The 14466-nt window shown below is 38.6% G+C and overlaps 1 protein-coding gene across 2 annotated transcripts in view; it reads right to left on the minus strand.

Moving 5' to 3' along the window:
- The window catches only part of limch1b (LIM and calponin homology domains 1b), an 88328-nt gene that overhangs the window by 60190 nt on the left and 13672 nt on the right, over nt 1-14466 (minus strand). For both annotated transcript variants that reach the window (XM_079480584.1, XM_079480583.1), the window contains exon 2: nt 3427-3497. In XM_079480584.1, the coding sequence (XP_079336710.1) occupies nt 3427-3497 (71 nt within the window). The remainder of the gene's footprint in view (nt 1-3426; nt 3498-14466) is intronic.

The following is a 14466-nucleotide window of genomic DNA, read 5'->3' on the forward strand; positions in this document are numbered from 1 at the left end:
GTGTACACTTCCTCATTCAGGACATCCGTGATAAAGCTAAAGTGAAATTTCTTCACCAAAACAAGAAGCTAATAAATGCACGATTGAAGAATATGTGTTTTGTGTGTATTTTCATGCGATTTGGGGGTATTTTTATATGAATAAAGGTAAGGGAAGAGTAGCCAATAGCGTCATATAAAATGCTAAATATAACATATTTTTTTGACTTGAAAACATCGCGACCGGTCAGCTGATTTTCTTTAATCATTATTATTTTCTCTTCTTTGCTCTATGCTGCGTGTATAACACGGTCAGGTTCAGAGGTGTGTCAGAACATTGCTATATCGCCTTCTTTGCTGTTTTAGGTTTATTGATTTCAGGGGCGGCGTTTGTGTATGGCCCTAGCGTTCAGAAAACATTGTTGAAACAAAGTACGTGTGCATAATGAGACTCATTATAGATAATTAAACTACTTTACACTGATGTGTACATGTAGCATAGGCGTCGGAAGCATGTGTATTTGAGAATGTATAAACACCGTTAAGTCACATAGCGTCATTGACGTATAGTCGGTAAGACCGAAGATATGTAGTTTTGACGTGACATCATCGTAATGTTGGTTCGAAGCTCTTTTTGGCTAAACTCGTTTGTCTGCATTTTCCACATTTAAGATCATATACAGGCATTTATTTTCAATAAAACAAAGAAACTGTCTACAAAATGCCTAACAGTGGTTTTGGAATCAAGTGTGAGGTTATGGGTAGTGGGGATGGTCTTTATTTTCCCAATTAGTTGGCATCCATTTAATAATTTTAATAAATCGAATAATTTACACTATTGTTATTGTATTTCATTCATAATGTACAACGCTATCTGTGAAAAATTAAAAAAATATATCGTACGGAAAGACTTTGTAGTGCAGTCGCAGTTTAGGCTATTATGTATTTTGCGATTTGCCACTAGCTATGCCAGGATTAGCTTAAAAATGAAAAGAATCAAGGCTTAACAACCTTGCGACAAGGTAAGACATGTTTTATATTTAATCTTGTTTGCTGAATCTGATCAATGGTTGGTTTATATTTTAGTCTCATAGTCGATTAACGTAGTCGTTGGTGGTGGTTATGACAACATCTGGCTGGGTTATTTTTTACTACTTTAAGTTTTGTGGTTACATATATGTGGTATCATTTGGTTTCATTGTGGTTCGTTTTTGTATGGTCTTAGGAAATTTCGCCATACCCTAGGTTTTGATGAAACGCCACCACTGATTGATGAAAAAACAGAGAAACTCACATGTACACACAATTGTTAGCTGAATTGTATTTTCTAATATTACTCATTAATGTAAGCCGAGTATTTGCTTTGATGTTCTTGAGTATGCAGTTTGTTGTTTAAAACTGTTCGGTTCAAATGTGGGTGCAAAAAATCCATTAAAACTCTAGCAGAGGTGAAAAGAATAAAGCATGGTAAAAAGATTAAAATTACTTTATTTTACTTTAAATTCCTTTAACATTCTCCAAGGTATTAACATTAACATTTTTCATAACTCCATGTAGGACGTTTCTGTACATAAATGTAAGCACTGTGGCAGTAGTAATGCAATATTTAAAAAATGTACTCTTGTACTCTTGATACTCAAGTACTTTTAAAAACATGTACTTCAGTACTTTTACTTACGTACACATCTGACTGTAGTACTTTTACTTGTACTTGAGTAAAATTTAGCAAGGGGTATCTGTACTTTTACTCAAGTAATGAACCTGTGTACTCTGTCCGCCTCTGCTGATTACAGCGTAGCGAGCTGAGGCATAAATCCGAAACATCAATGGACCCAGACACAGCGCCGAATGAGTCTACACCGTTTTTCAGCCTTCCATAGCACATAAAGCGAAGCTACCCTCTCTAAAAAGTTCAGTTCACATTTAAGATTTTTTTACCTTTATATTTAGATTTATACCGTATATTATCTCTATCACGGCAGACCAGAGGCTATAAGAGGCTATAAGCTCACAATGCATTTGTCAGGCAATAACAATTGTGTTGTCAGGTGTTGTTTAGAGAATTTTGGACTGCAAGACATGTTTTTGTATTTTACAGTATACAATGCTTACTATAAAATTATAGAACCTTATCTGACGACCATCTAACATGTCAATAAATCAAGATGTGCAATACAAAACTGTACACAAGACTTACTGCAAAGTTTTGGGATTGATAACCACATTTAAATGCGGGAATGAATTCACTAAAAGATCATCCATGTGTGTACGGAGCGGGAGTTTTTCCTGCATTTAGCGAGTTGTAACTATAGCAACGCGTTGACCCCAGCAGTAAAGAAACATGAATCCCAAGAGTTTAACCTGTTTGGTATGTATCCCTGTTTCCTAATTTTTCAACTAAAATATCTGGCAGCACTGTCACTTTACAGCACGTCTAGCAGTTATAGCAACTAGCCCTGTTTCAAAACATGTGACCCTACAGTCTTTTTTTACACAGACTTGTGTAAAGACGATTTTAAAGCAACAGCAACAGCATAAACAAACGTTACTGTGGATATGCGCGTTCGTGGACTACCCTTAACTTCCGGTATACATTTGCAAATAATAGAGTGCCTGTAGATTATTTCTGACAACAAAAGAAACGGAGAACAACTGTTACTTAACTATACTTGCCTCTCCAATATTTTGAAATGTAAATGTAAATGTAATTTAGACTGCAATACCAAGTTCAACCGCTAGATGTCAATGTACCATAAAGTTTCTTTTAATGCAACAAAACTATCAGGACCCATTCAACAAATTGTTTATTTTATACAATTAACATACAACAATTAAACAATAAAATAATTACATAAATTAAAAGTAACAAATTCAATTTAAAAAAAGTTATATTGTTAGACACTAATCAGGCCGATAAACAAACACAGACCGGAAGTTGACTGCAGTCCACTCACAAGCGTCCACTGAAAAGGCCTATAGATTGACTAGTTCTCACAATAAATATAGCCTTAGATGCTGGAATGATGTTAAGAATGAAACAGCAAATAAATATCAAGATATTTCAGATTTGATGTTAATGAAAAGTAACATAAAAACATTTTAAATGTCCCCACAATGATAGTCTCACACACTTACATTTTCAATTCAAATGGATTATTAAACATACTAAATGATGTTTATTTGAAAATGTAAAAATGCAGAAAGTCTTCTGTGATGGTTAGGTTTTGGGGTTGGGTTCGGTGAAGGCAATATAATATACAGTTTGTCCAATATAAAAATCATTACGCCTTAACGCAAGGTTTTGGGTTCGATCCCAGGGGATTGCACATACCTATGTATAAATGTATAGGATAATGCTATGTAAGTCGCTTTGGATAAAAGCGTCTGCCAAATGCATAAATGTAAATGTAAATGTAACTGTGTATGTGTTGTTTAGGAGAGTACTCACTCGCACAGAAGACTGCCGTTGTCCAGTCCACATCTGAAATCTTTTTCAACAAAACTCCTACCAGTCACTGCCTGCAACACACACACATTCTTCCATGAAACATTTGTATAATAACATGAAAATATTATTCCAATCAGTCATAAACAACAGCACACATGCACGTGTGTCCAGGTGTGTGTTGAATAGTGTGTGTAGTCTCTGTCACTACAACAGAGAATATTCCAGAAGATGAGACATCAAAAACTGTGACAAGAAACACGAAATGACCTTCCCTGACCCAGCACAAATCAAAGATCAGTCCATTGTTTATTTCAGACTTAAGAGAAGATAAAATAAGCAATAAAGAGATAGATAGTAAAATTCTCTTACTCTATCATGGCAAAGCTAAAAGGCTTTGTGTAAGCAGCCCTCATCCTGACTAAATCTCTCTCTTAAGCGAATAAAGACACTAATTATTACTGACATTTGGGATTTACTGTGTGTTTGTGTTCTCCTCACACACATAATCTACAGGCAGGTTACAGTATGTATCCACAGTTGTATAGTGCAGCTCATTAATTTTAGACTATATACAATCTTACCTTAAAGCAGAGATCTCCTAAGTGCTTTTAAGTGAGATCAATGAACATAAGCTGTAGTTACACAACTAAGATTTGTGGTTACATGTTTTTGCCATATATATATATATATCATATTGTTTGTTTTGGGAAACATTAACAGAGCTGAAATAAGGCTTTGAATGAGTCTGCCTGCCACCAGCAGTAATTATTGCTGTTAAGTGAAATGGAACTGTGAAGTGTTCTAAAGACATTGTCTGCATATGTGAGGATATGAGAAAGGATATAGAACAATAGTCCAGGCATGCACCTTAGCATTTTTGCAGCATGATCATTAACAACCCATCAAATTACACAGAAGCTTCTGGCAAACGCTCTACATTTCACAGTCAAAAACAAAGATGGCAGGCCACAGGACACCCAGTTAGACATTGGAATGTGTCCCCACTGCTGCTGCAAACAGAATACATCCCGGTGTGTGTCTGCGTTGTTTCCCTAAACAATCCAAATATGTTTCCTTTTTTCTGTGACTGCTGCCAGCTGACTTTTTAATGATATAACACAGTCCATTCTCACGCATCCGTGTCCAAGTTTACCACTTCCGCGGCTTTGTTGTGCTCTGCGGGGGGGAGGGGGGTTAATCCTCCACTCGAGAACAAGAGATGGAACTCACTGAAGTTACAAAAAATAACACCGAGATATTCTAATGAGACAACAGCACGCTGGGATCACTGTGTTTGCTTGGTGTCTGAATTGTAGGAGATTTTTAACTGGATGTATAAACAATCCTGAAAATGCGGTATTAAAACAACAAAGCATTACTGATGTTACCTAAAGGCCGAAACTTGGTGGAAACACAATTTGTGAAATTAAATGTCGTATTTAAAAATAGATAGAAAAGCTGCCGTAAATGGATGACTAGTCATGGATAGAATAGTCATGGAAAAGTAGCCAATAAGTTCCCAGTGCTTGAACACCTTCAGTACTGAATAATAGCATTTCGAGAAGAACGCACATAAGTGTTGACATAAAACTGGGAAATATGTTTGTGTTCATGTGTGTTTGTGTGCACGTGCGTGTAATATATATTATTATATACATTACAGCTTATACAGTGAGGGAAATACATTTTTGAACCCTCTGTTGATTTTGTAAGTCTGCCTGCTTGCAAAGAAATTAAGTTTCTATAGTTTTTATGGTAGGTTTATTTTAACTGATAGACACATAGTATCAAAACGAAATCTGTAGAAAACATGTTATATAAAGGTTATGTCAGGATCTGGGTATCCTCCCTGTCTCTCTCTTTACACACACGCTCTCATTCACCCCTTTAGACACACATTTATTCATAGTTATAATTCATCTCTCTTTGATACACGTTAAGCCTGTTTTCACCTGTCGCTCGTCACAATCAGCGCTCGCGCTGTTTTGTGGTGACACCTGTTTCTTGTCTTGTCTTGATTGGTCTGTCTACTTCTAGCGTTTGTTCCTTCTGTTTCTTGTCGGATTATTATGTGAGTAAGCTCTTGTCTGCTGGCATTATATTTACCCTGTCTTGTTTTTTAGAGCAGCCTTGCCTTGCCTACCCTGTCTCCAGCGATCTATTGAGGTCGGTCTGGACTCTGGACTCTGGACTCTGGACTCTGGACTCTGGACTCTGGACTCTGGACTCTGGACTCTGGACTCTGGACTCTGGACTCTGGACTCTGGACTAGTCTCCTTCTCTGAGGTTCCTGCATCCACAGGGAATTGTTCCCTGAGACATTCGGATTACTTTTGTGTTCCATTTTTTCCTGTTTTGATTCTGACCTCCTCGGGAGAGTTTCTGTTCTGTTTTTGCACAGCTATTGAGTCTGGCTGTTGTACATTAAAGCCTCAGCATTGAACCTACCTCGCTCTTGGGTCTTCTGTTTTGAACCTCATAACAGGTTATAAATTGATTTGCATTTCAGTCAGTGAAATAAGTATTTGATTCCTTACCAACCAGCAAGAATTCTGGCTCCACAGATTGGGTATGTGCCTATATGGACCCCAGATCATCCCTTCCAAGCTAATCGTCAAACTTGGAAACCTAGGCATTAACAACCCTACCTGCAACTGGATTATGGACTTTCTCTACTCCCTTTTCACACTTGACTGCAGGCCTGTGAACGGATCTAACTCCTTCATCAAGTTTGCAGACGATACAACGGTGATTGGTCTCATCAGCAACAATGATGAGACTGCATACAGGGAGGAGGTCCGGCACCTGGCCACATGGTGCTCAGACAACAACCTGCTCCTTAACACCTCCAAGACAAAGGAGATCATCGTGGACTTCTGGAAGGCGAAAGGAGGCACACACGACCCCATCCACATTAATGGGATGGCTGTTGAACGTGTTTCCAGTTTTTAGTTCCTGGGGACTCATATTTCGGAGGACCTGTCTTGGACCACCAACACCTCATGCCTGGTCAAGAAGGCTCACTAGCGTCTCTTCTTTCTGAGGACACTGAAGAAGAACCAACTGTCTTCAACTATCCTGGTGAACTTCTATCGCTGCACGATAGAGAGCATCCTGACCAACTGTGTCACAGTCTGGTACGGGATCTTTTCTGTTGCTGAGCGCAAGGCACTGCAGCGGGTGGTGAAAACAGCCCAGTGCATCACAGGGACTACACTTTCTCCCATTGAGGACATCCAGAAGAAACACTGTCTGCGTCGAGCTTGCAGCATTCTCAAGGACTCCTCTCAACCCGCTCATAGACTGTTTACTCTCCTGCCTTCCGGTAGGCACTTCCGATATAACATTGTTTACATTGCAATACAGGGCTGCATGCATGACTGAACTGTACACACCAGTACTTCATGTTATCTGCTCTACTGGACTGTTTACACACGCACAGCATCATTTGCACTCTATACTGCTCACTTGCACATCTGAAATATTTAACTGAGTGCTCATTTGCACTAATGGACCACTTTCATAACTGCACTGCAACTTATCTACTGCACTGTAACTCTATTAACTGCATTAACTCATCTTCTGGACTGCAACCTATTATTAACTCGTATACTGCACCGTAACTTTAATAACCGCATTAATAACCGCATTAACTCATCCACTGCATTGTTACTTCAACAACTGCATTAACTCACCTATTGCATTGCAACTTTAATAGCTAATGTCAATAATCTATGCACACTTAAGTTACTTGCACTATTGTTTAGTCTAAATTATTATCTGTTCATATCCGCCTGTACATCAATGTTCATAGTGTTAATGTTCATAGTATATAGTCATCTGTATATATTGTTCATAGTACATACCTACTGTCGTATTTTCATAGAACATACCTACTGTAAAATATTTTCATAGTCCATGCCCACTGTTTAATATTTTATTCTGTATTTATTCTAACTGTATATCCTGCACTTGCTAATTACACTTCTTGTATATGTGTAATGACAATAAAGTTGAATCTAATCTAATCATCTAATTAGTCCTGTCACTTTACGAAAGTACTCCAAGTCAGCATATAAAAGATGCCTGCCAACAGAATCTGTATCTTTCATTTCAACCTCTCCACCGCCATGGTCAAGATCAAATAGGTTTTAAAGGATATCAGGGACAAGATTGTAGACTTGCACAAACACTGAATAGGCAGAAGCTTGGTGAAGGAGACAACTGTTGGTGCGATCATTTGGAAACAGAAGAAAAACGAAATAACTATCAATTGCCCTTGGTCTGGAGCAGTTAGCAATCAACCCATTGGTAACAAGCTATGCAAAAGTAGAAATCCTGAAGCACCCTCAAGGTCCTCCTTCCCAAGAAGCCCGGACGAGCTCTGCTCGTCAGGATGACTTCACTGCATTGAGGGGCTGAGGGAAGGGCCCATGTAAGTAACAGTAACATCTACTGGGGTGAGTAAATTAACAGCAATTTCATTTTTGGGTAAACTAGTGCATTAAGGAATATAAAATACAATTGAAAAGACAATACCTCTTTTAATAAAATACAATGAAAAGGCTAGATGCAATATTTGTTTGCATGCTTTAATATATGAACTATAAGTTACAGCAACAAAAACAGTATTAAAGGAACAAAATGCAATAATAAAATATCAGAAGAAATTATGATATGGACAAAAAAACTGGCCCGCATCCTGCATAAAGTTTTGGAATCTGGCCCGCAAAAAAAGGTAGTTGAAGACCCCTCTGGTCCTAAGGTAATACTGGGTGTGGTTCTGCTGATTAGTCTGAATCTAAAAACAGAAAGTGGGGCAGAAATTATCTTGCCACTTCCAGTCCACTCCCATGATCCCCTGGGGCAGTACTGGCCTCTTTTAGTTCATGTTCACGCTCTTATTATCTATTATTCATTTGAACACTCTGAGAAGTCCTTTACAAAACTAAATAAAGCACAGTGGGTAGCAGAACATTCATTTGCTGCAAAGATTTTTGCACCTCTTGACTAGACTCTCTGCACATATAAATAACCTCTTTGTTAATAATCCTCTCATGGCTGAGAGAATAAACCCCTACAGCACATGTAAGATGCTGCTGAGTGCATTTTATGTGCATTTGCTTTAAACAATAACCGTAGCTCATCTGCAATATGTGCTGTAATATAATCGCTGTTGTATGTTCATAATAAATACATTGGATTTGCAAGTGTGTTTTCCTTTTCTTTTTGCTAAAAAGTTTCAGCTGAGCAGCTAGAAATTTCAGCCATTGGCAGTGTGTGTTGGGGACTTGCTGCGACTGCAGACCATATTGCATGTAAAATTCACAATGTTTTTTGGGTTTAAATTTAGACAGGTACATAGGCTAATAGTCTACTTTGAGGTAATTTATACAGTCATTAATGCAATGCCCTATACAGCTGATATGATTGTGCAACTTTTAGAGTTTTAACATTGTTTCATCATTTAACTATTTGTCAACCTTTATTTAAAGATCTGTTTGAGTATCATTTATTTGTGGGTTATTTTGGTTGTTTAAACTGCCATAAACACATTTAATGTATAAAGTAATTTCACTACCGAATGCAAAGAAACTTTGCAGTGAAAGCAGTATCTCATTGGGTTTAGTTTTGGCTGTCTGCCACCCTAGTCTCTGTCTGAGGAGAGAATGGAGCTCTGTGACTCTGAGTGTGTGAGATGGATGCGCTCTCTAACCTTTGGCTGAACCACATGAATCCTGGTGCTCTTCAGACAGCAGAGAAAAAGACAGCAGTCTTTCCTCACTGTATACCAACCCATCTCTTAGTTGGCACCAACCCCAGCAACCGTGTTCTCAATAAATACATCTACATATACACAAAAAATATTTTAATTTCAGCGAAAGTCCATTAAATAAAATAGAAAATAATAGGAACACTTTAAATGGTGATAAATGAGAACATACAGACTGATATTCCATTGAAAAAAATATGGCACTAATATTGAACCAAACCAGCCATTAATTAGTGTACATATGACTAGATCTGCATCTATTCGTAGTTTAATTCATTTTTGCTGTGTTTGTCTGTTAAAATCCAAACATATTAAAATTTGAAAGTTCTAATTGAAAATGTGGACTTAATGTAAATAATTATGTAAGAAACAAAAAAGAATATTAAAGGTACAAGTCATTAGTTCTCTTTCGATTGTGTCTGTGCAGACACAGGCCTACCTAGGAGTAATGTGGATTATTTATATCTACTGAATATCTGTAAAATAGAGAAAAATGGAGATCCTGTGGAGTGCAATAAATGAGGAGACAAGAGACGGAGATGGGTCGAGTGAACTTTACTCTCCACTTAAACAATATATATATAAGAACAGTGAGTCAGAGTATACTTCCACACACCCGTTAACCCGGAACCAATAAAACAGCTGTGAAATCTCCTTCCACTTGGCTGAGTATTCTAAAATACAGCAACATGCTAGAGACCAGGGCTGGATGATATGGGCAAAATTGATATTGAATTATATTTCTTCATTTCAGTTGATACAATGTAATTCCAATAACGACATGAACAATATTACGAAAAGCAAAATGTAAGATATAAGCCCTCTGATATGAACAATAAAATACTGATCAAAATCATTCTAGATGCCGGCAGTGTGCAAAGCTACATATGATTAGAATACAATTATTTTGGATAGGACTGTACCCTTACCTTGTGTAAGTATCAAATATTAGAATCATGTTACCAATAAAAGGGAGAATAACTTCTCTAAATGTTCTTCAAAGCATAATTCCATAACTTCAACATGTGCTTTAAAGCAGCATGGGAGTATCTTCAAACGGGGTATCGGCCTCCGATTACTTGACACTTCTTTCTTGAAAGCCTGCTATTGACATAGCCTATTCATCTAAATAAATACTATTCTATAATAAAATTATAAAACTGTACGAAATTTGACATTCTATCCTCGAAATTTACATTGAGAACTGTTTAACTTAACGTGTATTTAAGACGAAATGAGATGATCAGTTATAACTTGTGCATCATGGCTGTCGCACACTCACACCATGAACAAAACAGCATTTAATTCTTGAATTTGAAGTTAAGACTTTGGTATATGAGAGGCTGCAGGAGTTTAAACAAACAAACTCTGGCATTGATGAACAATAGATCTCTGTTACCGTGTCAGACAAGTAATGACAGATAATCACATGCTATTATCATCATATTACAATTTGGAATCTGTGTTTCACTTGCCCAGTGTGTGCACGGCATCACCATGGTCTCCCAGGGGGCGCGGTAAGTGACAGGGTGCCGTTCCCGCACATCCACTGGGTCACGCCTACCCCGAATAACTACTTCAACACCTTAGCCCGGTGGCAGGATGGCGTCTACCTGGGGTACCGACACAGCCCTTAGCTCCTCCAGAGTCGAGGGAAGTCAGGGCAACCGAGCTCGTCTGTCGTGAGCTCCCCGAAGGAGGCGTTCCCGGCTTCCGTGCTGCTCACACCTTCCCAGGAACTTGGCACCTGGGCAGGACGCGGTTCCCCGCATCCGTATTCAGGTGCCAAGAGTCCAGCCGTGGGCTGTGGGGAAGGCAGTGCAGTACACTGCAGCCCGATGCTAACAGCGACCCGGGTAAGCATGGCTGACAACTCAGCATCGGTTTCGACCTGGGCTCGACCAGCCGTGGCCGGGAGCTGCAGCGAGTCCTCAGCGTCTGATGTCAGAAAGTCGTGGTTCCACTACGGGACAGTCTGACGACGCCCATAGGAGACAGGTTCGGTGAGCGCAACAGGGTTCGGACGGTCCGCGGCAAAAGCTGCTACGGATTTACCTCCGTTAGACCCCGCCTATCACCAGCGCCGCTCGCTGCCGCAGACGGCTTTGTAGCCACTGTCGAGCAGGAAGCACACGTTGTTGTGGCTGTGTTCGCATGGATGTAATGTGATGCAATACCGTGAACGTCCAGGGGAAGTCGCTAAATGCCCGGAGTTTCGCTCCTCTTCGTCATAGACCAGTAGGAAGAATCGAAGATCGCTCAGCATAAGCCTCGCAGGTTCCGAAGAACAAAAAGGTGAATGAATTGGCCGTCCCATTCGACAAGTTCATTGGCCTTTTCAAAAGTATAATCGGAGATGATAGGTTCTCAAGTCAAACCCCATTCTGTCAGTCTCGACACAACGCCCAAGAGGCCATTTGGTCATGTTTATGGTTGTGGAAATGTCTCTGCGATAAAGTTTTTGAGTTTATGCCATGAACTTTTTAGAAATCAGTCTAAGCCTATTGTGATGAATGTTCATTGACACCGAAATAAACATGACAGCTTTCTTAATAGATCAGATGGCTTTATGTTGTTTCCAGATGTGTTGTTTAAGAACATTTAAGAATGGGGGGGCTGCTAGAATTTGATAGTCTTATTTAATTAACACTGCATATAGGAATTTATTGTGTGTCTGATATTTGACCTGTGTTTTGACTTCCATAACCTTTTATGTTTTACTTATAGTCAATGTTTTCTTGTACAGCTGCTTTGTAAAAATTGTAAAATTGTAAAAAGCGCTATATAAATAAAGCTGACTTGACTTGACATCATGAGGATGACCTGATTCAAAGCCACTATCTGCTATATCTGCTTGACTTTTGGGGTAGGTTTTGACAGAATGCGCGATGTGATAACGTCACATGATTTGTCTTCGGCCAAATTATGCCGAAAATCTGCAACAATCTCAAAATTTTGCAAGTTAACGCCAATTGCGCATATTTGCCGTATTTGATTATACGTAAAATTTTGGATAATCCGGCAGCGACTGTCTAGTAATTTTACTATAGTAAATGTTCAGTAATGTTTTTTTTGTAGATTGATAACAACTTTACCACAGTTTAATGACAATGTCATAACAGTTTTATGACAATGTCATAACAGTTTTATGACAATGTCATAACAGTTTTTTTTACTGTAGATAATATAGTATAAATATTTAGATTTATTTTATTTTCGTTATCATTTAGATTATGGCCATTTGAACGAACAGACAATAAATATCTCTATAAATGTTTAATCCAAGCTTATTACTTAACTGTTAGATTTTATAAGATGAAGGAGGGGAAAGAAAATTCCTTCCATTTCATGAAACGTTTCTCAAAAGTGCATGCCACCCTTTAGGGCAGACTTTATAGCACAGTAGCATCTGGAACATCTAAAACAGAGATGAAGCAGCATCACTAGAAGCCCACCAACATCTTCACATGCTAACACATGCAGATAGTTGGAAACTCTTGAAGAGCGCAACAAATAAAAACGAACCAGCTAAAGAAATAGAAAATGCACTGTTTAAATTTGCTGTTACAGACAGAATGGAACAGAATAACACATTTACACAAGCTCTAGTGAAATGGCAGCACTGTCAGCACCACAGGTCAAACACACCATGACTTCAATATCAATAAAGACAGACAGTAGTCTGTAAACCCTCAGGACCACAAGCAATCTCCAGAAAGAGTTAGACTACAGGTATGTCGTACACACAATGTGACAGAATTGTTGTGTATTTGTGTAACTCTTGAGCTTGCAACAAGAAATTTAAAATTTTTATTCACATACGTCATCAAGAGCCAGTCAGGAAACACCAGACATACAAACACTGCTTTTAATCATGTCTGAAAGAAAAACTTATGCGAGTAAAACCCAAGGTCTGTAATTCTTCTGCTTTTGCAGAGTGAATGTTATGATGTTTTGTGTACAACCTATTAGTTTCTTTTCTTGAAATCCCTGTTTATTCACATAAAATTTTAATGGATGGATATATAGTCAGGACCTTTTATTAAAGCCACAGTTTACTACGTAGCTGACTGACACAGCATGGTGCTGTGAAATGGGTCAGCACTTATTGATATTTATTTCCGGCTGATGTGTAGGAGGGCTGACTAAATGTACAGTAGCTTACACTACCGTTCAAAGTTGAGGGTCACATGAGTGAAATGTTTCCATACAAACCTTATGCCCGAACGCCTGAAACGCATGTGTATGTGTATGCTTAAATTTCAGAAAATAGTGGGCAGGCAAGATGAATCGACTCGTGACCCTCTGAATTGTAAGAAATGAAATCGTGAGGCAGGCGAAGATGCACAGCTCTATTTGTCACATCACACCACATTCAGTGTGGACAGCACCATCGATTATTATGGGTTCTTTTGTATTTCTCATGTCGCATCGATCCAATCTCATCTAGTGTAGACATGGTGCATATATCAAAAAAAAAAGGTCATGTGTATGTCAGAACCCGGCCTAGAACTCGGGTCTATGGTGTGATCGCTAGGCGGTAATACCACTGAGCCACCAGCAAACAGGGGTAGGATCCAATAGAAACACAGGAACTGAGGTCTCAAGTAAGAAGGTTTAATAAATAAAAGATGACAAAACTCCAACAAAGGTTCTTCTCCAAATGAGGTATTAAAAGGAAATCAAAACCTCCACGAGGGGAGAAAAAAAACTAAAGACAGATGCAAAGAACTTCTCTAAATCACTTAAACAATTCTTAGACTCAGGGCACCAGGCAGACATCTCATACAAAGACCAAGTAACAAAGTATAACAAAGACAGAACTTAAATACACAGGGGGAAACAAGGTGCAGGTGAAGATGATTACACAAACGAGAGACAACAGGTGAGTGACATGACCTCTAGTGGCAGAACTAAGGAAACAGCAGTCCCAAATGCTGACAGTGTAGCTAAAGATGCTACTGGTAATGTGATTGATCACTGCTGTAGTGCAATATCTTGGTTACAAACAGAATGATACAGATACAGAGATCTCTTTGATCAACCACCAATGCAAATATTCATTTTTCAACAGGGACCTATTTCAATAAGGAGGTTCAAGCAACACAGAGTTAAAATATGAACTCTGAGTTGATTTACTCAGATAATCGCTACTCTGAGTTTTCTGTTTCAGAATAACTGGTTTCAATTAGTTCAATCCACTGAGTAAGTTCACCCTAGGTTACGCGCGTTCACTGCGGCTTTAAAAAGCCATCATCAATTGAGCG

Source organism: Barbatula barbatula, assembly GCF_947034865.1.
Source record: "Barbatula barbatula genome assembly, chromosome: 18".
NCBI lineage: Eukaryota > Metazoa > Chordata > Actinopteri > Cypriniformes > Nemacheilidae > Barbatula > Barbatula barbatula.